General features: G+C 36.2%; 1 protein-coding gene across 1 annotated transcript; it reads right to left on the reverse strand.

The window, feature by feature from the left end:
* Window positions 1–328: 328 nt before the first annotated feature.
* Window positions 329–26,674, reverse strand: LOC111503465 (alpha-tocopherol transfer protein-like). The gene is made up of 6 exons (XM_023157760.2): window positions 26,488–26,674; window positions 13,670–13,835; window positions 11,302–11,551; window positions 6,265–6,375; window positions 3,450–3,552; window positions 329–594 (listed from the first exon to the last, which is right to left on the reverse strand). Exons 1-6 carry the CDS (start codon window positions 26,630–26,632, stop codon window positions 449–451), a joined length of 921 nt encoding a protein of 306 aa, XP_023013528.1. The 5' UTR covers window positions 26,633–26,674; the 3' UTR covers window positions 329–448.
* Window positions 26,675–27,591: the final 917 nt, after the last annotated feature.

Consider the following 27,591-nt stretch of genomic DNA (forward strand, 5'->3'; position numbering starts at 1 on the left):
ATTGAGAACAATGATTCAATATTTTATTTTTCAAAATCGGTTCATGTGTTCCAAAATAACAGGATGTTGCGGTTTGAAATCGCACACACTTTATATACTTCTGTACTCACTAATATCTACGTTTCCACGTCTTCCAACTCAAAGCATCATTTGTTTTCGAGCCATGCCTTATGGCAGTGATAATATCACATTAAACCTCATATTGTGAGAATCAAACTGAACAATTTTACGAAAACACGAGTGTTTTACTATACAATAGCCTTTTTACTTCTTCAGGCATGTGAAAATACAACTGAAGAAACAATAGGATTCCATAAATAACTAGTGATTCAAGGAATATTCTGAACCCAAATTTTATTCGATATTGAATGTGGGACAATCAGTAAATAAATATAATAAATATTCTATCAATAAAATTGGCAATCAAATCAATATATATGTCATGATATCAATCCAGAGTTAACTTTCTGAAAGATCCTTCGACTCCAAACTGCTCATTTCGTTCAATATCATTTTCTTCAAGAATCTGGCATTTAGCACCAAGAAGTTTTTTGAATTCATCCTCATTTTTCTCTACCTCCTGGCACCAGTCCTCTGAAAATTATGAAATTATTGAATTGATGACAATCCCAAACTTCTTATGAAGATCAGAACAGAATTTTTTATTGATAATTTTATGGATGTCAACATTATGTAGTAGAATTAGGTAGGTTGATATATCATTGTAACCGAAAAAGCAAAATACTGATTTTTAGTGCGTTATTTTTGATATATTTCTTTGGTTCACTAGAGCTGTACACAACATTTGAACGTTTTCATTTCCAGAAAATTAGGTGAGGACACGATTGAAACTCCGGAAGAGTAGCAGCACAGTGGATCGCATACCAGCAATAAGTTCCAACTTTAATTCTGTTTGAATCTGTTTAAATCTGTTTTTCCATTAACCAGCTGTCGCACCCCTACGAACGACAACCCTCAAAAGTCGAAACTTGTGCGAGCTGAGGATTAACGAGGTCTTACCTTTCAATGTGTGATTCCTAACACGGGTTGGACGATAGCAAGTGAAGATCGATCGTTCAGACTAGGGCTTGAACCGCCGACCAAGACGGCAGTCAATTCGTGTGAGTGAATAAAGCACTCACGCCGAACCGCTTGGCTACCAAATTGCAGATCATCATTAAAATTGATGTAATGCCTACCAGCGTGGTCCAAATAGAACTGGCTGGTATCTCAATCGCCACAAAAAAAAAATAACCAGGAAAGGAATTTCTGGCAAAAACATAACAATCTGCATTGATAGTAGACAAGTCCTATTAGCCTTGAACAGACAACGTGTTACCTCAGGGCTAGTACTAGATTTAGCCAAAGCCTCGGTAGATAATAGCATTATCCTGAGATGAGTTGAAGGGCATGACAGGAGTAAAAGTAATTGCATTGCCGACTCTTTAGCCAAGGAAGCGGCTGGAGTGAGAATTTTAGGACCCAGTGGCTCCTACAGCCTGATGACGTCGACTATTGCGGAACTAGCCAAATGTTACATCCATGATCAATCCCTAAGAAGATGGGATGAAATCAAAGGATGTTGGTATTCGACTCTGGTTTAGAATTATTATTAGCTTGGTTTCTCTTAATTGGATCATTCGACCTTGTTTGTGTACCTTCAAGGCAAGTAGCCTTATATTATTATTGTTAATTGTCTCTTCTTCTCAATTGAAATCAACCCTGTGTGTTCAAATTTTTATTGCTTCCCCATATACTCTTGAATAGTGACTTTGAGTTCCATCAAGTATTACTGAGATAACGTTAATGCTTTGTTGAGAGCATGTTCGGCTACAACTGATATGTCGGTTTGTCCAAGTAGACGATTTATCTTGTTTTGGTTGAGGCGGGTACCTACACTCCTCTTTTTAGTTTCAATGTAGACCAACACGCAGCTACTAGGAGTTTGGTATACCCCGAGTGTTAGGTTAGGTTAGGTTAGGTCAAAAGTGAGGGAGTCTATTCGATGTCCACCGCAACCCGCAAATATTTATTGTGGATCACACCTACGTTTACTCGACCAAATAAACCCAGCATCCCAACAAATCCGATTAGTCTGTATGATGAGTGGTTTCTCAGATCAGATGGTGAGTGTATGGCTCTGCCAAACTCTGAAAAGCTGATTCGGTCCCCAGTGAGGTAGGCACAAAGTATGTGCTCTGCCGTTCCATCATTTTCCAAAGAGTGGCGACACACACTGTCTTCAGACAGTCCGAGTCTCTGCATATGATGCTTCAAATGACAGTGACCTGTGAGAAGGACTGTTAGACATCGTAGTTCATGCCTACTATAGTCCAACAACTCTTTGGTATCAAGAATCGAAAGGTGATTGAACACCTTGCAGTGAGCCAATCCTGGCAGATTCGGCCAGAAGTCTATTAATCTTCTTGCCATCCAGATGTTCAATGTTTGTGTGGCAAGAGAGTCAGCAGCCTCATTGCCTTCCAGGCCAGTTTGACCAGAAATCCAGACCAGAGACAATATATCAAGTCTTTCGATCGAGGAGAGTCACTTTCGGCAATTTGCTACCAATTCAGCCATTGTTCGGTAGGAGTCAAGAGCTTTCAACGCAGCTTGACTGTCCGAGAATAGTTTTATTGACTTGTGTATGAGGTTGGATTCTACCACTCTCTCCGCACACAATTCTTTAACGTGAATTTCCGCTTGAAATACAGTCGCTTGGGTCCCTAGGCAGGTTGATATCTCTGTCTTGGGTCTGCGAATGAAAAAACCTACACTAGAACCTGAAGGTGTGTTTGATCCATCTGTGAACTAACAAATATCTGCTACGAGTATTGTTGAAGGTTTTCCGGGGTCCCTAGCTGACTTTAGACTTTGTATGGTAGTTTTTGTTAGCCTTAATATTGGTTTCACGTCGTGTTTTTTAAGATTATTAAAATCCTGCCTGTATGATTTTTAACAGAGGGAAAAAAACTTTTTCCATGACTAGCCCAGCAGGGGATATTCTGGTGTTCTCTCTGCTGGGTCGTATGGCCCGCCGGCCATACGAACCAAAATTCCTTCATGTGAAAGTATTTTTCAGGTGACTGAGTCCTTCAGGAAAACTCTCAACTAACGTTTTGATTACTCCTCTACTCTGTTGTGGCTGGTAGTTTTCATCTAACCTCTGAAGGGTATGCAATTCGGTTCATCGCGCCTTTTCATAGGTATAAATCATGGAGTGAGGCATGAATATGTAATGCAACCGTGCCAACTGTGAAGCTCTACTCAAAAATGCATGATTTGATGAAATAACCAGTCCAATACTTGGAGTAGAATCTCAACAAAGTTTTTCATGCTGTGATGAAGACCGCTCTGTAACTGGGCTGGAGTCCAATAAATCAGAATATTTGAGTTGATGATAAGCATGAATCTATCTAAAATAAATCTCAATCGAAGAAAATACTTACCATGCAGCTGCTCGATGGAAGCTTGGTCACCTCCATAGTTTGATGGAAGATACTCTTTTGGGATGAAATCATATAGGGATTCAAAATCTGTATGAGAACGGACCTGTAATGTAATTTTTGAAATTATGTCGATGACTGCGAATTTACTCAGAGAACGAATAGTAATGATAAGAATATATATCCACGTTGCTAATGATAGCGTAATTATACAGGGTGTAACTGAATAAGTGTAAAACATTTAAGGAGGTGATTCCTCATCAAAAAAAAGAATCTTTCATATAAAGAAACTTCATTGGAGCATCCCTTGTTGAGATACAGCCCCTTTAGGGGGTACATAAAATTTGTATAACAATTTTTTTCACAAGAAGTTACAATATTGAAATCAACCTGACGTTTCGTACTACCAAAAAGACACTCAGCCAGTAATTCATTTGGTTTGCCCTATGGTTGTAAGGGGTGGAAAACGCAACCCGTAAAATTTATTTCCAATGTAACTTTTTGTCTTATTATTTGTTTACCATTTAAAAATTCATTTCCGATAGCCTGTTTCATTCTTAACGAAAAGTGTCTCTCGGGTTTTTTGCCCAAGATAAACCAGTTCGCAGCTTAAAATTATTTTAAAGAAACAACTACAGGGATACATCGTCATAAATGCGAACTGGATTTATGGTTATTTTGTAGTTAGTACCTACATTAAAAGATTGAAGGGTAATAAACAAAACTAATTTATTAATAACAAAACACACAACATGTAGAAATCATAGTAAATGTCCAATATGTCTACCTTCTGACATTACGCATGCGTCTAGACGTCGGCGCATTGTGCCACGTATTCGCTCAAATACTCCTGGAGTTTCTCTGATTACACTGCACGCATCGATGATGCGGTTTCTTAAGTCCTCTACATCGCGAACAGGAGTACGATGAACCAAATGCTGTAAATGGCCCCAAATAGAAAAATCGAGAGGATTGAGATCCGGGGATCGAGCGGGCCAGTTCTGTTGTCCTCCTCGACCTATCGACTGATTTGCATATGTTTCAGCTAAATGCTGACGTGCTACTTGACTAAAATGGGCAGGAGCTCCATCATGCATGAAAACATAACCCTTCTGACGCCCAAAGGAGATTCCTCCAGCAGTACTGGATGCACTTTTCTTAAAAATTGAACGTATGCCTCACTATTCAATCGAAGAGGTAGAAAATGAGCCCCAATTAAATCATCCCCAATAACTCCGAGCCACAGGTTAAGAGAAAACTGTCCTTGATGGTTGGTTTCGACAATATCGTGAGGGTTCCCGAGAAAAACTACATTCGTCTGTGAATTCTATCGTCTTTAGAAAGTCACAATTTCTTCTAATCATTCCCAGCATCCAATTGCGAAATTCAAGACGGTTCGGAAAGTATCAAGGTAACAGTGCTTGTACTCGTTGCAGATGGTAAGGTTATAAGGATTATTCTTTTTAAATTCGAAATAGCGTCATATGATCAACATTTAGCTGGAAAGCAATCTTTCTAGTACTGGTAGTAGGTTGTTCTTCAATCAAATTAAGTACTGCTTTCTCAAGCTGTGGTGTTCGTACTTCTCGATGGCGACCACAATTCTGCGTTCTTTCGTCGAATGGACTATATTGTCGTAATCGCTGATGAAGTCAAACAAATATTCTATGTGAAGGTTGCTGCCGTTGAGGATACATTTCACATTCCGTCTAGAAGCTTCTAACCCATTCCCCTGCGACAGACCGTAAACGTAATGCATATCAGCCATTTCCTCATTTGGGTATGTCATTTTAATAACAAGTGAATTATTAAAGTAACAAATTAGGATCAGAACAACAACACACAATTAGTGATAATTCAATTTCGAAAAATCACAAACTGATAGCATCATACCAATTTAATTGTCACTATCGCTAATAGCGCCCTAGTAGATAGATTATTTTCGTATTTTCGCATTTATGACGATGTATCTCTGTAGTTGTTCGTAAAATAATTTTTTGCTGCGAACTGATTTATTTTGGGCGAAAAACCCAAGAGACATTTTTTGTTCAGAATGAAACAGGCTATCGAAAATAAATTTTCAAATGGTTAACAAATGATAAGACAGAAAGTTACATTGGAAATAAATTTTAGGGGTTGCGTTTTCCACCCCTTACAACCATGGGGTAAACCAAATAAATTTCTGTCTAAGTGTCTTTTTGGTAGTACAAAACGTCAGGTTAATTCCAATGTTGTAATTTTGTTAATGCTTGTGAAAAAATTGTTTTACACATTTTGTGTACCCCCTTCAAGGAGCTGTATCTTAACAAAGGATGCTTCAATGAAATTTCTTTATACGGAAGATCCTATCTTGTTTCCGATGAGGAATCACCTCCTTGAATATTTTTCACTTATTAAGTTACACCCTGTATACATTTTTGCAGCATTTAAGGAACACTTAAGTAATTTATGCGGTTGAAGGAGCATAAAAAAATACAAGGAAATATAAGGAATATAAACAATGTCGACCATGATTGTCAAACATGAATAAATGAATTGTTTAGATCTTTTTTTTATAATGATGGCAAATATTCAACCATTATATTGAACTATTTGCTTTGAAACGTCACGTCTTTTTTACTACATTGTGTATGGAAATTCTAAAATTGTTTTTCATTCTCACATAATGTCCATTCACAATATGAATATGTTTTTTTACGTTTAGTAGTTCAATTTCATTCATCCGAACTGTTAGACATTTCCACTTTCTATTGTTCATGAAAAACCGCTGTATTGGTTGAAACTGGATAAAAAGAAGCCAACACTTATTTGTTCTTACCTTTTCGAAGAATTTTGAAGGCAGAATCATTTTCAGCATGATCATAATTTTATCCAAAAAAGGCGGCAAGTTCACCAAATGAATATTTTTCAGTCTCAAGTTGATAGCGAGCTGAAAGAAAGGAGGAATTTCAAAATACATCTATTTATTATTCATTGAACTAGTTTCGTTACAGCATAAATGATAGAAGTCGTATATTTCCGATGAAAAATGTAGCCGTTAGTTGATATGACTAACATCGATTTGGAAAATCAAAATTATTTGCACCAACGGTAGTATGGGTAGTACATAAGGCACAATGAAAGATAGACCATGAATCAAATGGAATGAAAATGCAAAAAGGATAACAAAGAAAGTCATTCTTAATGTTCATCATTCAGAAGGGCAAGAAAACTTTCAGTGAAATGAAAAATCAAGGAAAACTATATAGTGTTGGGAAAGGAAGTTTTTGACTTTCTACTACTCCATCTTGATACAAAATAATGTGGGAATCATCCAAACTATATAGTCTGAGAAAATTCAGTGTGTGGTTTAAGATGAAGTTCAGTTATTTGGATTAAAACAGTAAAAAAATTATAAGGCAGTTTGTCAGCAATATCAATAAAGTATGCTCTGTATATTATGCGATATGAATTTCGTAAAAAACATACTTCATCCAATCAATGTTTGTTTGAAGGTGATTGACAATGTTTCATGATGAATTTCACTAGTTCGGACTTCCATTGTCTACTATATAAATTGATTTGAAATCCCTGAAACAACTAAAAAAGAAGAATTAAAAATGAATAGCTGAAAATAACAATTATATTAAGCAAAATGAACCTGAAATGAAATAATAGTGAAATAAGATACAAGTGAAAATAGTACAATTGAATGAATGAAAAAATAAAGAAATGAAAAAAGAAAATAAAAATAAAAAGTGGAGAGATTCTAAGTCACGTTAGTTCATGACGTTTCGATTGTTAGTATATACAATCGTCGGGTGGTGACTTCATTCAATTGTTCTATTTTTACTTATATTTTATTTCATTATTATTTCATTTCAGGTTCATTTTGCCTAATATAATTGTTATTTTCAGCTATTTATTTTCAATTCTTCTCTTTTAGTTGTTTCAGGGATTTCAAATCATTTTATATAGTAGACAATGGTAGTCCGAACTAGTGAAATTCATCCAATCAAGCTATCTCAAAAACATACCTACACCAGCAACCTTGACGGTTGAGTTCCACTATTTCCATGAATGTGGGAAACTTTTGAAGAAAGAAAGAAAGCAATTGGGTTCAAAATTAACTCTTCACCAAAATGTGTGTTTCACGCACAGAAATTTCAACTAACAAATTGAGAAAATACTCATTCAAAACTATCATTTCCAATTATATGTAAATTGAATTACATGCAAATTACTTTTCTTTATTCTGTTCGTACTTCAAGTCATAAACTTGTGCAAGAAATATGAGTGGTTTCGTTCACAAAATTTCAAAGAGGTGCTGTTTAGTTGCTCTGAAGACGAGTGTTCTTGATCAAAAACTTTGGGAGTATAAACTGAAGAGGAAAAAAAAGGTATCATCCATGTGTGAAAATATTTATATGTGTGTAATTGTTCCAAATGGGCTCAATATTGAAGGAATTTTGTTCGTGAACAACACTACTGTGCATGATCTACACATCGTTGTAAAAAGTTTTTGAAGAACCCATCGCTACTCTCCATTCTTGGGAAGTTTTTCACATTTTTGAAAGAAGGTGAAGAAATAGAAGCACATGAAGTTTTCTTCAAAAAACAAATCCCCTTTTCAATTTGAATGAAGGAATGATGCATGAGGAGGATGAACCGGACATTGGAGGATTGATCGATTTGAGTAATTGTCAGACAACAAGGAGGATTAGTGAAAAAAAAATGGAAAATAAATCTTTTTTGGTGACTGAATTAGGTGAGTATATGAACCCCGTGCTGATTTCATCCTCAGGAGAGGATGGAGCGAAAATGTTCTGATTGAGCTGTGAAAGAACAAAAACTCAAAAACAAGCTTGAACCAGCCCGTTATATAATATTATCTTTAGAATCAAGTAAGGTATAATGATGGCAAATCAGGAAAATTGGAAATTGATTGTTGGGTAAAGATCCCAAATAAAGAACTCGATCGTATTCGACAGAACAGTGGAATTTTTTGAACCACTGATACTACTCTGCAAGATTCTCATCGGACGGAAGTCCAAACATATTGGATAACTTCTTTCCTACATCTCACTGTTGCCTCCATCCTTCGCGCTCAGAAAAACTCAAGTATATAACTGTAGTACCTCCGGCGATATGAGTCATGATACCTTTGAAAATAATGCTCATTTATGCTTTCGATGAAATGAAAACTCCATCAGTCCAGTTTGAAAATCACACGCATTTTATCGATATGGAATCCAGGAGAGACAAATGTTCATTTTAGAAAAGGATATCACTCCACTTTTGCAGCTGCAGAAAGATGTTGATATCTCAAATTTAATCAAAGCTTGGGCTCCACCATTACCAGGTCTTTCTTTTTACGAGTGACCTCAAGTCGGAATCTGTGGGGTTAACCATGGTCTGCCAGGACGAAAACCTGCCACAAGGCACCTGATGCCCCTATATGTTTGCTTTCAGCATATCCAGTACAGAAAATCCCAATCTATACTGATCATCATACCCTAAGAGAGCATTGTCACCACCTCTGGCACTCTTATGGTATGGATTAGTCTCCGGACTTGCCGTATGCCCAGAGGATATTGAAACTGTTATACGGAGGGAGACGTGCTAATATGATTCAATGAGTTTAATTTGTCGATCATATACTCTACAGACTCTACCAAAACCTCCCTGTGAATTTAGTTCAGGAACGAGTCTACAGAGGAGATGGATGTCGAGTTTACGACTCCAACGGGCCTCCCTGTAGGTTTAGTTCAGGAGCGAGTCTACAGAGGAGATGAATATTGAGTTTGCGACTACAACTGACCCCACGCGCAATCTATGATTTTTGTGGGTAACTAGTTTATTCTACACCAACATTGTATGTGACTTTTGTAATATGTATTTGTATATTTTTTCAGTGTGAATAAACTTCATTATTCAGGCAGAACTAGATTGAAATTATTGGGTCCATTGGCGTGCAAATTTAAAGGTTTTCAAATTGAGCAACTGAAAACACAACTTTTCTGCGCATGTGTATTCTTCATATCCAGCTTTATTTTCAAAAAAAAATCAATTCTACGAACTATCCATGGACAACATAAAATAAATACCAAAAATAAATAACGAACAATCTCGACTTTGAAGTGAAATACACCAAGTGAAATATACATTCTGATGAAATACAGGACTGCAATCGATTCGTCATTGATTGTCTGGCACGTTCACAAACACATGGAGTATTCCTTATGATAATGCAATTGTCAATTATTCGATTCCTCAAGTCATTCACATCTAGAACGGTAGTTTAATGAAAGAGAGAGAGCCTTCTGATGACTCCATGAATAGAAATCTGTAGGATTCATATCAGGACTGCGAGTTAGTCCAGCGAGCTTGGGGTCCTGCACGTCCAATCCAGCGATTAGAGTAGGTGACGTCGAGATGCTGATGAGCAAGAACACTAAAATGAGCTGCAGCCGCGTCGTGCATGAACCACATGTTGCCTCTATGGGTAAATGAACCCGCGAAAAGTTCATGTGGGATTCAACTGTTAATCTTGCAGGTAAAAAAAAGGGTCAATTAGGTAGTCACGATTCATTCTCACCCAAACGTTCGGCGAAAATTGATGCTGAAAACGACTTTCTCTAATAACGTAGTAATTTTCGTCAACCCGAAAATGGTCATTGTAAAAGTTCATAATAGCATCTTGTGAAAAATTTGCTTCGTCAGTAAATGAAATATTTGGAATAAAATTATTATTGTGAGCCATCGTGTGAATCAACCATCTGCGAAGCATTACTTTTGGGTGGTAATCTCAAGGCAGTAGACCTTGGATCCGCTGTATGTGATATGGGCATGGAAGGTTTTTTGTCAGAACTATCCATATGGTTTGTTGGCTGACTTTCAGCTGCAGTGCAATTTTTCTAGTACTATTCGAAAGATTTTTTTCCATTGCATCAAGTATAGCTTCTTTTAGTTCAGGCTTTGTTACAGTTTCTTATCTTCCATCATCTGCATTTTTATTTAAACTCCCACTTTCACATCATATTGCATGTAGCGTTCCAAATGTTTTAGCACATGGAATTACTCTGTTAAGATATCTGTCCTGGTGAATTCTCCGTGCTTCTTCCGCATTTCCATTTGCTAATCCATGAATGATGTACAAGCCAGCCAATTCAGCGTCTGTTGAATTATTCATGATGGAATCTCTGCTGAACGACAACCCATACTTTCACTTATATGACAACACTTTCACTGTAAGCTTGTCTCCAAAGCAGGTGTCCATGATATGCAGAGCGGCTTCAATTTTTTTTAGAAAATGAAGCTATATATGGACACAAGCAACAAAGAAGTTGTATTTTTGGTTGATTAATATGAAATGAATGAAAAAAAATCTCATTTTAATCGTTCTGAGAATATTTATGATATTCCATAAACTTCAACGCCCTGTATATCGGAAATATAGCAAATCCGGACAAATGAATATAAAAACTTTTTTTTTTTGAAACGACCTAACGACTCACCCTGTGAATTTTCCAACCGTAGTTAGGAAACACCATGTATAATTATCTCACTCATCAAAGATTACTCAACTCACGTGTAGGGAGGGGTTTTTTGATGTTGCTGAGCCCAATCAGCGCAGCCTTTCAAATTGGAAAAATAAAAATTATGTAATCTTGTGGGTTTGCTCGTTTTTCATTTTGGTGGAATGTTTCCGAAGGAATGATATGAGTTTTTGATGAGCTGAATTCGAAACTCCAATCAAAGTTGAAAAGTAGATTGTTATGAATCATATTCAACCGATAATATCAGTGAACTAATGGAAATGTTCCAATGTTCGAAATGGTGAATAATTCAATGATTCGTAATGTTTTTCTCTTACCATTAGATCAACCAATGTTTTGGTAACAGTAGGAGTGAATTTCATCAAATTATGCAGGTGGAAACCTTGAAGGTCTATAATAAGAATATTCGAACAGAAAAATTCTTTGTTTCGAATTCTCAGTTCCACTTGCATGATTGCCGCTATTGCATATAATAGACCATCACTAGCCTTTCCGCCTGGATCGTCCATTCTGAATACTGTTATCCTACAGAGGTCTGGGGATAGTCGTGGCATAACAGCGACTTTCCTGGAAAAAATTGTAATTCACTGATTCACGAGATTTGTTCATAAAGTAATGGTGGAAGTTATTTTGTGACCTTGGGAGAAAAAATTCGAATCAGTGGCTGAAGTGTGAGGGATTGACCAATGTATGTTTAACCCATTAACGGCCAAGACATTACAAATTTGTGATTTAAAAAAAATATTCATTGTGGCACGATTAGAATACTCAAAAAAAGAACAATTCGTCATTAAAAAAATATAAACTCACATCAGTATTGAGAAAAACAAGCGGGTGCGTAAGCGCACCTTTGGCCAAAACTGGTTCAAATAATCGAATGAAAAAAAAATATAGAGTAGGTCTCCTATTTCTTCATATACTTTTCGAAACAATCTGGGTGCACATGCACTTTGCATTTCCTACATAAATATATGGTGTTACTTTTACAAAATCAACATTTTTTTCTGGCACTGTTGGTATATCTAATTATCACTTCTCCGACATTATCAAATCTTATATCATCTGGTAGAACTGATTTAGATGGTCTTCCGTATAATGGGTTAGATTCAGCACCATTCGAGGTTTCATTGGTATTACTTGATTGCCCACTACATTTTAGTAGACTTATAAGCAGTTGAGAACGAAACTTCAATTGTGATATTCTGGATTCATTCGCAATTCTATAAATTTTCCAACTATTCACAACCATACTGTCGATCATATTAGTGAACGATGGTCACCACCACTATTTTCCTCTTATCCTAATTCGATAGTTGGCAATGTCATTGTCATGAAGGTCTACTCCTCCCATATATTTATTATACAGGTGTATAACATTTGGCTGGGGTATAAGAATCTCTTTATGTTCTTTTCGATTGAACTGTTCAGCTTGAAAAAGAGGGAGAACTTCATAGGTATTGGTCATCACAGTTACAACAGAATTGTCATTCCATCGCACAACTAAAACTCCGAGGATGGAATCGAAAGCACAAGTGTAAAAACCTCTTTCTTTTTTAACAATTTTTCAACTATCTTCAACGGGGCATTTAGCAGTGCGATTTTTCCTCACTGTTCCTATTTATGATGTACTGTTTGGGACCTTTGGTGTAGTAATGAATATTACTGGAGTTTTTTCCCCAACACCAAATCGTTATTTTTACACCTCGACACGTGTTTCGATCACCAAGTGATCATCTTCAGGAGGAAGATAAAACTGTTTTATCTTCCTCTTAAGATAAAACTGGAGGAAGATAAAACTGTTTTATCTTCCTCTTAAAGATGATCACTTGGTGATCGAAACACGTGTCGAGGTGTAAAAATAACGATTTGGTGTTGGGGAAAAAACTCCAGTAATACTCACTGTTCCTGTTGCGAAAAAGCCTTTTTCTCTCAAGCTCACAAAAAGAATTTCGCCGGCACATAAACGAGATCAATCGAATGATAATTTTGATAATCCAACTCTTCCTCTGATAAAGCACTCAACTTTTGCGTCGTCAGTGCTCTCTTCATTTTTCATTTCGAAAACGGACTATAAGAATAAATAATGATAATGAAATACCAAAATCTACGCTCGAGTTATGATTCTTACCTCATTTTGACAATTTTTCATAAAAAATACAAGAAATCTCCCCTGCTGATACTGATTCGCACTGAAATAAACTCAATCAAGGCTAATAATCAACTGACCATCGTATCCTGATATTCCCAAACTTGTCAAAACTCGCATACTAGTGCATGAAAATGTTCACCATTATCGGCCGAAAATATTTACGTAAATGAGAATACACGTTATCATTCAGCATATTTTTCATTACTGTTCAGCACGAAATGAATTCATCATTCAGTATCGAAAAAAAAAGATTTTATTGGAGTATTACAAGGACGGTCAATTTATAACATTTTCAAATGAATTTCAGAAATTGAAAAAATCATGTTTTGGATTGAATAAAAATATTTTTGAATTTTTTCTGGATTATCATCATGGATATTCATTAGATTAAATAATATCGATCCAAACCACAAAAAAAAGTGTACAGAAAAGTTGAGTTGACGCACCTTTGGCGGTTAATAGGTTAAAGTATGCAAAAAATTTCTCCCGCCAAAAAACAGAAAAATATGCAAGAAAATCATAATAGTGAAACTCACGTTAGTGTTTTCGATTCTTCATATCCCTCGGTATTCGGTAGGAAGCGGTTGAAGAACTCTGACTTAAGGGTTCTCACTGTAAAATAGCCTTGTATTGTTTTCTTGGATTTCTCCAAGCTCATTTTACAATTCAATAGTGATGATTTTATGGCATCATTGTTGAAATCTGAAATTGAAAATATGAGTTTCGTCAAATTTGATTGAATCATAGATATCCTAGCATTGACAATGCTTACAATAATGAGCAAGAAGTTATATGTGTATCATTTAAAATTAGAGAGGAAATTGATCTCAACATGTATGTATCATTTTTTTGATCGGATCGTTACGTGTAAAAAAAAGTGGATCCTGTACGATAATAGGAGGCGATCAGGACAGTGGTTGGATACCAATGAGCCACCTAGGCCCTTCCCAAAGACGAGAACCCACCATTTAAACATCATGATTTTGTCGATTAGCCCTGAATATTCAGAAAATGTTTGGTAATTTTGAACATAGAATACTTTAGGGATTCAACTTGAACTAATTATTACGCTTTGTAAATTTTACAAAATAAGTTGTAATGGTTTATATTTTATATTAATCTGAATTGAATGAATTTTGATTTCGATACTTTCGCACAGACACCGCTCTTACAAGTTACTCATTCATCACTGTTTTTCCATGCCGGTATATTTTTGGAGGCTGAAATTTTGTATGTGAACTCGTTTTATATTGTAGCAATAAAAATGATTTTTGAATATTCCAACTGGGGCGCCTGCCGCGGGAAAAAAGAACGCGTCCATAAAACGAAATAATTTTTCATCATCGTTTTTCCATGACCTTGAATTTCCTGTGCGGAGCCGGGGCGGCTCGCTAGTATACAAATAAATGGGAGAACACGAGCGCTTGAGTAAGATAACCCTCTGAAACATAAGGTGAGGCACTCGAATGAAGAACTCCATGAAGAAAAATATACATAATGTTCTCAATTAGATTTCTTGCTTCTCAAATCCAAAATTGGAGGATGTCATTCTACATCGAAGTATTTCATTTTTGGAGAATGATTCACCTTTCAGAAGCTGAATTGTGACTGAAATAATGATTTACAATGTTTATTATTATCATTTCATGAGTTATATTGGTTTGAAACTGAATACGACTTCATATGACGGGGGTTTTTATTCAAAACATACACGTGTATCAATAAATTGATGGATGTAACCGTTACTATGTGGTAGGAGATCATGATGAAAAGAGAAATGAAAATTTCTATGTTTTTTAACACTTTTATTTGTAACTAACCTTACTGCATTTTCGTCCTATATGGACATTTTCAAACTCAAACAATAAACTAAGAATGATTCATTACATTCGCTAATACAATCAGGTACTTGATTGAGTATCTGAATTTACAGTTCACAATGCGCATGTGCCAATTTAAAAACCGGAGAGTAAATTAAATCGATTTGGTCATTCAACAGGTTGCACCCGCAATGTTTATGCTTGTGAGTTTCCAAGGATTCTAAATAATTGAGTTTGCAACCTTTCCTTGCATAGTGCAGAATTTCCGTATCGTTTAGATTCGGAAACTTGTGGTTGCATGCCAAGGAATGGTTTGAAAACGTCGAATCATTTTTTCCCAGTCTGAAGGACCTTTCATGTTCAGCATACCGTTTTTGGAAATTTCGTCCGCATTGTCCCACATAAACACTATTACACTCCGGACACTTGAGCTTATAAACTCCAGATTGTTCCAATTTGTCGACCTTATCTTTGGCATTGAAAAGAAAATGAGATGACCTGGCATGTGGTCTGAATGCTACTTCCACATTGTTTTTCCTGAAGAAACCTGCGATAATTTCTGTTCTTTTTCCAAAATATGTTAGCGTTACCCATTTCTTGATTTCTGGTTGTTTGACTTGAGGATATATTAATCTGCAAGTGAATTTCCGGCTTTGCTTCCTAACTTCTGGATAGTATCTGCGTTGAAACCGTTATTATGACCTATCATCTGTATAATTGTACCAATTTCTCTAGCTAGATTGTCTGCAGACGAAGGCAGTGAGAATGCTCTGTGCAGCATTGAATTGTAGGCTGCTAATTTATGAGTGTCTGGATGGAAAGAATCGTTTGAGATGGTGATGTCTGTATAGCTAGGTTTTCTGAAAACATTGAACTCGAATTTATTCTGATTGTCTGTAATGGTCAGGTCTAAGAAATTTATTTGTTTCTCTATCTCTGTTTCGAGTGTGAACTGAATGTTGCTATAGAGATTCTTCATGAATGTCATAAATTGGTTCAGCTGTCGTGTAGTACCTCTGAAACAGGCAAGAATATCGTCTACATATCTGTACCAAAAATGAATATGTTTTATACCCAGGTCGGAGTTTACTATCTTGATCTCCAAGTTGTTCATAAATATGTCTGCTAAAAGTGGACTAAGGGGTGAGCCCATTGGTAAACCTGAATCCTGTTTATAGAATTTGTTGTTGAACTGTAGGTAACTCTGATTCAGGCACACATCGAAAGCTGTTGAAACCTCAAAGGAAGTGATATGGTCCACTTTGGCTTGATCTAATATGTTTAAAATGAGGGGTTTACACTCGTTGTATGGTATGTTGGAGAACATACTCTTTACATCGAATACTAAAATTGAATTATGTGGCGTGGTTTGGTTCCTTATGTTTTCTACTAAAGTCAGTGAATTTTTAATGCTGTGAGGTGGGACGAAATTGGTAATATTTTTGAACAACTTGTTAAGACGTATTCCTAGTTCTCTTACCGGACTATTTATATACGAAACTACCGGTCTTATGGGGTTATCCTCTTTATGTGTTTTATCAGGCCATACAGTTTAGGGCAAGAGCGGTTCATGTTGGTGATTCTTCGTTTCTGTGATTCCGTGAAAATTATTTTAGTATCTAAGAGAAAATTTTTCAGTTCATATTGACTATTTTTCGTGGGGTCTTTCTTGATGACAGTAAGGTTTCCATCTCGAATGACTGACTCAATTTTCTGAACATATGCTTCTCGTTCAAGGATAACTATGGCATTCGATTTATCAGCTTTCGTAAAAACAAGATCATCATTTCTTATTTCTTGTTGTATAGTTTTTATTATGCCGGTTTCTCTACTGTTTGATAAAGAGAATGGATGGTTCAGAATAACTTCATTTATCTTGTGTGCCCCTATATCTCTATTATCTGTCTGTTTCAATGCAATAGCTGTATCTGTTATCGACGTATCCAAACACGTGTATCATTGCTTATTTTTTTCTACAGAAAATAACATTTTCCGTGATCATGCAATGATTTTCAATTTACACAGATTGGTAGTTTTTTTGGCAACAATTCGTGCCGCGATACTTTTAAGATAAAATATATCTAAAGTCAATGCATATGCACTTTAGTAATAGCACTTTAAATTGACAGAAAATTATAACTATCATACACATGAAACAATCGTTAAAACAATCAAGTAAAATCAAGAAATATTTACATTTCGAAAAATTACCGCTTATCTCTTTCCCGCAGTGAACTAAATGACAACAAAACTATTTGAAATAATGATCGATTGCACGTTTCCACATGTATTTTATGCATAATGCAGAATAGTTAACAGGTTGAATTCCATAAGTTTGGACTTCCATTGTCTGATATTATATAAAATGATTTGAAATCCCTGAAAGAACAAATGAAAGAGGAGAATTAAAAATGAAAAGCTGAGAATAATAATTATATTAAACAAAAAAATCTGAAACAAAATGATGATGAAATGAAATGCAAGTAAAAATAGAACGATTGAACAAAAGTAAAAATAAAAAAACATTGAAAATGAAAAGTTTAGAGAGTCTAAGCCAAGTTACTTCACGACACTTCAATTGTTAGTATCCACAATTGTCTTCGGACTGGACTAATTCCTTGGAGAGATGACTATGGTTCATTCGAGTACTTTCACTAATATTTGCTTTCCTTTCTCCGCTTCACCGGTTTAGTGGAAGATGACCGTTTGACGGGAGTTGACCATTTTCCGCTTAATTATGGGTTTCCATATGAATTTCCTCCTGAACCTATGTTCCTCCTTGTGATGATCTGAACTTGGACCACTCTATGTTATGTTGATGGGTCCAAACATGTTCTGCTATTCCTGATTTGCTGGTTTCCCCTCGCTGTGTGTTTCTTGTACTATGCGAACATTCAACGGCCTCTTAGTTTCACCGATATAAAATTTTCCGAACTCACAGGGTATTCGGTAAATGCAATTCTAGGAAATGCAGTCCTCGTTTAGTGGCCTGGGTTTCGTGAGGCTGCTACAGATAGTGTTTCCGGATCTGAAGCAGGTTCTGATGTTGTACTTGGATCCAATTCTTCTTATCCTTTCCGATAATCCTCTGATGTAGGGAAGTACAAGCACTGGTTGTGACGGCTTCTCTTTCTTGCAAGGCTCCTGCTGGCACGGGTAGCAAAGGGCTGTCCTCAGGGGAGGGGTTCTAGCCCTCTGTTATGGAACCTTGTAATGGACGAGCTACTATGTCTCTCAGACCATAATGGGTAGAAAGCACTGGGCTATGCAGACGACTTAGTCATCTTAGTGAATACAATAACGTAGTGAAGAGATGCATGCAGCAGGCCTTAAACATTATAACAAGATGGACCGAAGAATAAGGGCTTTACATAAGTCCATCCAAATCGACCATAGTAGCATTCACTAAGAGAACTAAAACGGAAGGTCTCGGAACTCTAAAAGTTCGAGGTGAAGAAATACAAGTGTCGGGGGAGGGTAAATATCTGGGAGTAATCCTAGATTCCAAACTGACCTGGAACCAACACTTGGACAGGATAAAGAGGAAAGCGGAGGTAGCACTGATGGTCGCTATGGAAAAACATGGCGGCTGAAACCAGACATGGTATATTGGCTATACACGATGGTGGTTGAACCCATGATAACATACGCATCTCTGGTCTGGTGGCCAAAGATGAAGCATCAACAAACTGGGGAAGACACAAACACTTGCATGTTTGAGAATGACGGGAGCAATGAGAACTACCACAACAGCTGCATTGGTGACACTCCTGAATCTACCTCCTTTGTGACAATGGGGGAGGCCAGGATGGGCCAATTCAGACTGGAAAACTCACCGAACTACAAAAGACTGGACCGAACAGAAATTTTGGAACAAGTCGAGTAGCACATATTGAATATGTGCACGCACCACATGACACCGTAGTACATAGTACACCTTTAACATAAACTTCACGGTCAAAATCATAAGTCGTGGAGAGTGGAAGACCATTAGTCATCCCGAAAACACCTGGTATACAGATGGATCGAAGTCCAAACATGGAACGGGAGCTGGAATATACCGAGCGGATAGAAATCTAAACTTCAGCTATTCGCTAGGACTATACACATCCGTCTTTCAGGCGGAAGTGGATGCTATCTTGAGCGGATCAATATTTTTACAGACAACAAGGGCGCACTAGGGGCTCTGACAAACCCGAAGGTGACATCAAAACTGGTCTGGGAATACCATGAAGAACTGAAGGAACTTGCAAACAGGAACAAATTAACTTTGTACTGGTTGCCAGGGCATTCAGGAATCATAGGTCCTGAACCAGCTCTGGGGGTACCAAAATCATTGGTACTAAACCAGATCAGGACATGGACCAATGAGAAGCATACAGAGTACTGTACAAAAGTACCTGGCAACAAACAGTAGAACCTTCATTAGGGAACCGTCCGAGAAAAGAACCGAAGAACTACTTCAATATAGTAAGGATCGGCTCAGAATAATTACAGGCTTACCGGTCATTGTCCGCTTAGAGGACACCTGAATAAAATGGGGCTGTACAACGGAGACCTCAGCTAAAGCTGCAACGAAGGGACAGAAACTGCTCTACACATCTCATGCGAATGTTAGGCACTGAATCAGAGGAGGCGGGCAATATATGGACGTACGAAATTACGCCCAGAAGAATATGACGAACATCCAACACAAAACCTTTACAAACTAGTACAGGGAACGAGACTGATGGAATGGGTGACATGTATTCTGGAGACTTGGACTGAATGGACAAGTCAAACAACTCCCAAGGTACCAAAAAAAAGCCACTGCTGTCTTTTTGCCGAAGTCTGTTTCACCATCGCTTTGAAGCGGTTTTTCCTCGAGACCTTCCTTCGTATTACAGAGCCCGAAAGCACGGTCTAATAGAGTCATGATGATTCTTTTTTTTTTATCGATTGATGGTGATTGGATTCGTGGTACAGATACTGTCCCGTGTGAGTGTGGGTTTTCGGTATACACATTTTTCCACTTGATGTTGATCCTCTTAACCAATACGTCATAGAATGGAAATTCGTTGCAGACTTATTTTTTTATTGTGAAAGTGATGGAAGGTCTCACGCTGTTGATATATTACAGGAAGGCGTCTAGTTCAGTATTCCCATGGTTCCATATTATCAAGGTGTCGTCAACGTATCTCAACCAGACTCGAGGTGAAAGTGGCGATCCCATTGGCGGTTCCTCATCTTGTCCAAATAATTCGTCTTTCAGTTTCGTACACAGCATCCTAGTGATTCGATATTTACTTCTATAGGCAAATTCGGTTCAGCTTTCAGGTCCCTGTCTTCGGGTAGCTTCCACTGTATAATTTGAAGTGCATTGTCGAGCACAAGAAACACACACAGAGAGGGAAAACCAGCAAATCAAGAATAGTAGAGCAGTATTGAACCCATCGAGTGGTCCCAAGCTGAAATCATACACAGGGAGGAACATTGGTTCGGGAGGAAATACGAAGAAGCCGCATAAATGTTGTCCAACAATGTATTCAGCCAGGCTAGCGTAGAGATACGCAACATATGACAACCCATAATCAAGCGAAAAATGACCAACTACCGCCAAACGGTCATCTTCCACTAAACTGGTAAAGCGGAAAAAGGAAAGCGAAGACAAGTGAAAGTACTCGAATGTCCCATAAATAGTCATATTTCGAAGGAATTAGTCCAGTCATCACCTGAAAACAGTTATGGATACCAACAATCAAAACGTCGTGAAGTAACTTGGCTTGGGATCTCTTAACTTTTTATTTTAAATAATGGTTCTCAATTGAATTACTCAACGAAAAATAGTTTTTCCATGTTGGTAATATTACTATTTTAAACACCATCAGGCATATTAAATACGTATTGAAAAAAAATGAAAAAACATTGCAAAACAACTAAAATATCCGAGACAACACCAACACAAAACGACATGAAATTAACGAATGGCGAATGATAAGGTGGTTTCTGTTTGTTAATCGATGACAGAAAGAAAATGAAAAAAGGTTGGAATTATTCCGGTGTAGAAATAATACATCAATACAATATAATGTTGTTTATCTTACTACTATTCTCTGAAAATTTTCAACATCAGTGCTGGAAAGCTCAAATTTCTTTTGTAATTTTCTGTCGCAATTTTTCGAAAACTATTGTATAATCATCTTCATTTTATGTTGAAGATGTGCATTGATAAAGGATTTTCAATAATTCTTACTTTTATTCTTGACAAAAGTTGGTGCATGTTCCAAAACCATACCAAGTGTACCTGAAATGGCTTTATGACAAACACCATACAGGATAGGCCGAAAAGTGTAAAGTCCGTTCAAGAGTAAAGTACCCTTATTTCAAAAAATATAGAAATATGTTGGAGAGAAAAGTTGCTTGGAATCAAAAGTCATGTTCAGATTCGGAGTCATGGCCTGCTATTCGAATTTTTTTTTTTTGAAAATTTTGAATTACCCCAGTATGATACATATCTTTACTATTTTGATTCAATATGTATTTGAAGTAGCCACAATCGAATCAGTTTGAAGTATTTTTTATCAAATTAAAGTGTATTTGTGAAATTTACTTAGATTTGTATTTTTTCAGGTGACCGTTAACTTCATGTTTGTTGCAACGCTATTCAACAGAACTCTAGAATGAAACAAATACTCTTTTCAACGAGGCAAATACTTCACTAACTGAATGTTCATATGAATAAACTATCAATAAAAGTATAAAATTTCTTTTATTTTGACAAAAATGCCTCAACTAGAACAGATATTAAAAAACAATCCAAAATCTATCGCGGATAGCCGTGAACAAAAACACATACGCCCTGAAACAATACTGTAGTTTGATAGTATGGCTTCTTAAAACTTGCCTGTAAAACGTTTTCATATTTGTCCTTAATTAAAAATGCCTCGCCCAGTATATCAACGTTAACTGAAAAGGCAGAATTAGTTTCAATCTGTGGTGATGGTTATAAACTAATGCGCGAAGCTGCAAATATTTTCAACGAGCGGCATCCGGACAAACAAATTTGCTATTCAAATGTAAGTAGAATTTTAAAGAATTTCAAACAGACCGGCTCACTAAAATGTAAACATAATACGGAGCGTACGAAACCTGTATGCACAGAAGAAAACCAGCTTGACGTACTTCAAGCAGTAGTAGAAAATCGTAGACGGTCCACCCAAGAAATTAGTGATTATACCGGCATAAAAAACCTCTGTGAAGCATATTCTCACGAAACATAAGTACCATGCTCACAAACCTACATTCATTTGTACATTTCGAAAAAGAGACTATGATTTGAGACATGATTTTTCCATGTGGATTCAGAGTGAAATAAAAGAAAAACGAGATTTTCATCGATGTATTCTATTTGGAAATAAATCTACCTTTACAACAAATGGGGTTCTATCATCACAAAATTGCAGATGGTGGCCAAATTTTATTATTGACAACAAAAATCATTACTATCAGAAAACCAAACGTTTGGTGTGGTATATTAAATGATAAATTACTAGGTCCGTTTTTTTTGCAAAAATGAATGGTGACAGGTAATTGAACTTTTTGGAAACTGAAATAGGAGAGTTTTTGGATGATATGGTATTAGACGAACGGCAAAAGTTATGGTTCCAACGACGGATGTCCTGCTCATTCTACTAGAAATTTTTCTCAGTGGCTGAATAGGACATTTCGAAAGAAATGGTTAGGACGAAATACCGATCCTCGTCCTCCAGACCTCACACCTCTTGATTATTTCTAATGGGGATACTTGAAACAAAAAGTCTACAGAGATCGCCCCTTTAATAATGTTGATGAGCTTGAAACTTCAATACGAGTTCATTGCAGAAACATTCCCGCTAATGTGTTGCGATCTACATTAAAAGAATTTTATGAGCGAACAAGTATTTGCCTCATTGAAAAGAGTATTTGTTTCATTCTTGAGTTCTGTTAAATATTGTTGCAATAAACATGAAGTTGACGGTCACCTAAAAAAATACAAATCCAAGTAGATTTTACAAATACACTTTAATTTGATAAAAAATACTACAAACTGATTTGATTGTGGATACTAAAAATACATATTAAATCAAGATAGTAAAAATATGTATCATACGGGGGTAATTCAAAATTTTCCAAAAGAAAAAAAATCGAAAAGCAGGCCATGACTTCGTATCTGAACACAACTTTTAATTCTAAGCAACTTTTTTCTTCAACATATTTCTATATTTTTTGAAATAAGGGTACTTTACTCTCGAACGAACTTTATATTTTTTGGCCTATCCTGTATGGTGTTTGTCATAAAGCCATTTCAGTTACACTTGGTATAGTTTTGGAACATGCACCATCTTTTGTCAAGAATAAAATTTTCTGAGAAATCGATAATGAAAAAGTTTTCATTTATTGCAAACTATGTGGACTACACTGTATATCCATCAGTGTTTCTCTATGCCTTTAGTTTTTTTATGGGTGGATTTTTATTCAGTATTTATTTTCAGTATCAGCATTGCACTCGTGCGGAGCCGCGGCAGCTTGCTAGTCAAAAACATAAACGCTTATGCTGTTTCTATCCCTAAATTGAAATAACCTCATGTAAGTTATTGAAAGAGGTAGAAAATGGTTACAAGTTATGACATGTTCATGAAATCCCAATATTATTCAAAAATTTAAAAAAATATCAATTTCATTTTGGGAATAGTTAACGTTAATCGTTTGTTTCAACATATACAGTGTGATTTGAAAGGGTTATATTTTTAGGAGTGATTAATTTTTTGGGAAAGAAAGTTTTTGGCTTTCTACTACTCCATCTGATACAAAAAAATGGATGAGAGAATCTTCCAAAGAAAGGAAGGATTAATCAATTTGAAAATAAGTAACTCTATACATGGATGTGTAGATCATGCAAAGAAGTAACTTTCAGACACAAACTGAAAGAAAGTCCTCTTGAAACAGCTACTTCCTTTCTTTGGAAGATTCTCTCATCCATTTTTTTGTATCAGATGGAGTAGTAGAAAGCCAAAAACTTTCTTTCCCAAAAAATATGCAGTGTGTTACAACGAAAACTTAACAGAGCCGTTTTTGAATATAAAAAGAAAGATTTTTTAAAGAAGCTCGGCCACCTCGATTTATGATTAAAGGGGGACACCTTTCAGACTAATCAGATTTTTTTTATTTAGCACCCCCTCGGAGGGGTGCGTCCGACGACCCTTATTTAGATAGGGGAAGTAGGTCGAGTGGCACCTTGTTTTAAAGGTCTTTCGAATACCTTTACATCTCTTTTAAAAGAAATTTTTTGTAACGATTAGTTCTCGAGATAATTTGAAGATTTGAAGGTATTTTTATTGAGTTTAACTTTTTTTAAAATAAATCAAATTGTTTTTAAGGTACAATTTACGTTCAGAACTTTCACAAAAAAAATATTTTTGCTTTTTATGACAACCTGCTGATACGTGTCCATTTGATTTCGTAAAAAAGTAAGAATTATTTGTTTATCACGACGAGATTTTTTCGGGGGATGGGGTTGGTTGCCACCCTTACATTTTAGGTAAATTGAGTGGCACCTCCTTATGGAGGTTGCCTTTTGACGTGGATATTTTAAGCTTCTGATTAAAAAGTGAGTCATACTAAAAACTTACCTACACAACGAATACAACCTGCTGATTTCCTTGAATGCTGATAACACAGAAAAGTTTAAAAAACCGTTTTAGGGTTAATAAATCCCAATGATTGTTTTTAAAGCACACACAAAAAAGTAACACCTAATAAGGGTAACTCACATAGGAAATTTATAGTAAATGTTCAAAATGTGCGCCATTTTGCTTCATGCAACAATAAAGATTTTGTTCGAATTTTACTCTTACATTATTCAACATCTCAAGAGTTATAGCTTGGCATTCATCAATAATTGAACGACGTAATTCATCCAAATTGACTGGCTGTGTAGCATAAACTTTAGACTTTAAATATCCCCACAAAAAGTAGTCCAGTGGTGTTGAATCTGGTGATCGTGCTGGCCATTCAATTGGACCTCTTCTGCCAATCCATTGTCCTTCAAAATGATTATTCAAAAAATTTCGAATCTGCTGGGCATAATGGGGTAGTGCATCGTCTTGTTGAAAATGGATAACTTCATCTTGACATCTTGGATCCTATTCAATTATTTCAACTATATGAGGTTGTATTGCCTCTTCAAGAAGTTGTAAATAAGAATGACCGGTTAAATTTCCATCAATGAAAAATGGACCTATAATATGATTGCCTAATATTTCGGCCCAGACCTTCAACTTTTGGGGATGTTGGGTATGTACTTCTGCGTATTGTCTTGGGTTTTCATCCGACCAATAACGGCAACCATTTGAATAAAATGAGCTTTCGTCCGAAAAACAGATGTTATAAAGCAGCTCGGGATTTTGCATTAATTTCTCACTCATGCCCTCACAAAACTCCTGTCTTCGGTCAAAATCATCCTAATTGAGTTCATGAACAAGTTTAATTTTGTAAGGATGGAATTTGTGGTTTTTAAGGATTCTCCATGCGTTCATATGGCTTATTCTGGCCAATGCTGATAAACCTCTGGTTTTAACCTGGGATTGGCGATGACTTAACCAATCACTCCAATCGAATTATCGTCATTTACTATCCTTCTCTGAACATTTCTTTTCTTATTTGAAACCGAACCTCTCTCCCTGAATTTTGTGACCAAATCCAGAACGTGATTTCTGCTTAGGTGTTTACCAGGATTTTGCTCGTTGAATAAAATTGATGTTCTATTAGTATTTTGGTCGTTGCCAAAAAATAAAGCAATAACTGAAACCCTTTCAGCAGTAGTGTAAGGCATTTTCAAACAAATAACAATACACGACCCGTTTAAACAAAACAATCGAACGATGTACTAATGAAAACTGGAAGAAGAGGAGTGGGTATTGATTTCAAAAAAGGGATTTTATTTAACAAAAAACTGATAAGAACAACTGCTCGAAATTTTTTTCATTCAGGCATACAAGTTACCGAGTGGTCTGTCTAATGTATTATTAACATGGCAATTGTAACTTCAAATTATCTCGATAACTAATCGTTACAAAAATTTTCTTTCAACAGAGTTGTAAAGGTATTATAGTACGCACCCCCTTCGAGGGGGTGCGTACTACAAAAAATCTGATAAGTTTGAAAGGTGTTCCCCTTTAATTAGAAATCGACTTGTCCGAGCTTTTTTTAAAAATCTTACTTTTTATATTCAAAAACGGCTCTGTTAAGTTTTCGTTGTTACACACTGTACATTGATTTTCTTCATGAATATGTGCACATGAACAGTATTTTACATTGTACTTACTTGATTCATTCTAACATTGAGATAATTTCTATAGACTTGATTTTTATAGCAATGGAAGCGATGATTGACATATTCATTCAATTCGAACTGAGCAATCAAACCAACCGCTCAAAAATTAATTATCAACAAAGGGTTGTAATTTGTAAAATATTCGTATAAGAGTATACGAATCATACAAAGTTGAATGACTCACGTTCTTGTGGTAACGAAGATTTGGTGAACCATTCTCTCACTTGTTCCACCAACTCCTCAAATTCTTTTTCCGAAATATTGTAATGTTTGAGAATTGCACGTTTTTCACTTTCGGAATATTGCAGTAACTTCGAAATCTTGGTCATTTCTATTGTTATTGTACACTACTGATAAAACTATGACCGTGGCTTGAGTTGAACATATTTATACATTCACGTATCAGTCAATTCAATTAGTGAACCGTTTATTTGAGGAAATTTTTATAACGTACAATGAGAATCACGAAAATAACGATAATTGCACATCGATTACAGGAAATATTCAGTTGTTCAAAGGGCACGATTGGTGACATCACATGTTACCGAACTCCTTCATAAATTGGATGAAGATACCTACCAACTTTCCACAAACTACGTTTGAGAAATGTGGTTCGAAAGGAAAAAGGATTTTTGAAAGTATTATTTTGGTTCATTCGGAATATTTTCGGTTGGTCTGAAAAATAGTTATTTCAATATGAGTTGATTGTGTTCATTTTCAATTGAATGTTGCAAATTATTCAAATCAAATCGAAATTTCCTGTGATTTGCCCAAAAACACAGGACAGGATAGAGTGTACGGAATCATTCAATCCAGAGCGGTCAGGATTATTGATTCTGCTATTTGTTTATTCACGAAGATTATTCAAGAAGAACCCCAAGAATTGGGAACAATCTTCTTATTGTCCTAAGTATCTAGTGGACTTCAAAGACTCCAGGAAATTGGTTGGTGGAAAAGATGATACATTCTTATGAAACTGCAGCTGCATGAACAGGTGTTTGAGGTTGGTGAATAGGTAGGAAACATTCTCGTTCATCAATAAAACCTCGTTCTTAAAATTCTTCGTCATGAACAACACTTGTAAAATGCTATTCATGTAGCAAATGTTTCCTTAATTATCTAATCCAATTTTCTCCATAATATTTTCAGGAGAACTCTCTACTGATCCGTAAGGAAGAACGTGTTTCACATAATCTGCATAAGAACCATCTCTCAAGCTGCAATCGATCCTTCCAAGTGATGAGCAAATTGACCATGTCCCTATTTTCTTAGAAGATGCAGAGAAATT

Source organism: Leptinotarsa decemlineata, unplaced genomic scaffold (genome assembly GCF_025532065.1).
Source record: "Leptinotarsa decemlineata unplaced genomic scaffold, Ldec_3_MD MMD2_tig00026340_RagTag_RagTag, whole genome shotgun sequence".
Taxonomy (NCBI): Eukaryota; Metazoa; Arthropoda; class Insecta; order Coleoptera; family Chrysomelidae; genus Leptinotarsa; species Leptinotarsa decemlineata.

Excerpts from the sequence above, each read along its gene's own strand:
- LOC111503465 (XM_023157760.2), bottom strand. The coding sequence starts at position 26,632 with ATGACCAAGATTTCGAAGTTACTGCAATATTCCGAAAGTGAAAAACGT. Across the intron at positions 13,836-26,487 it reads ATCTTCGTTACCACAAGAAC|ATTTCAACAATGATGCCATA; the intron begins GTGAGTCATTCA and ends TTTCAATTTCAG. Across the intron at positions 6,376-11,301 it reads AAACATTGGTTGATCTAATG|CTCGCTATCAACTTGAGACT; the intron begins GTAAGAGAAAAA and ends CCTTTCTTTCAG.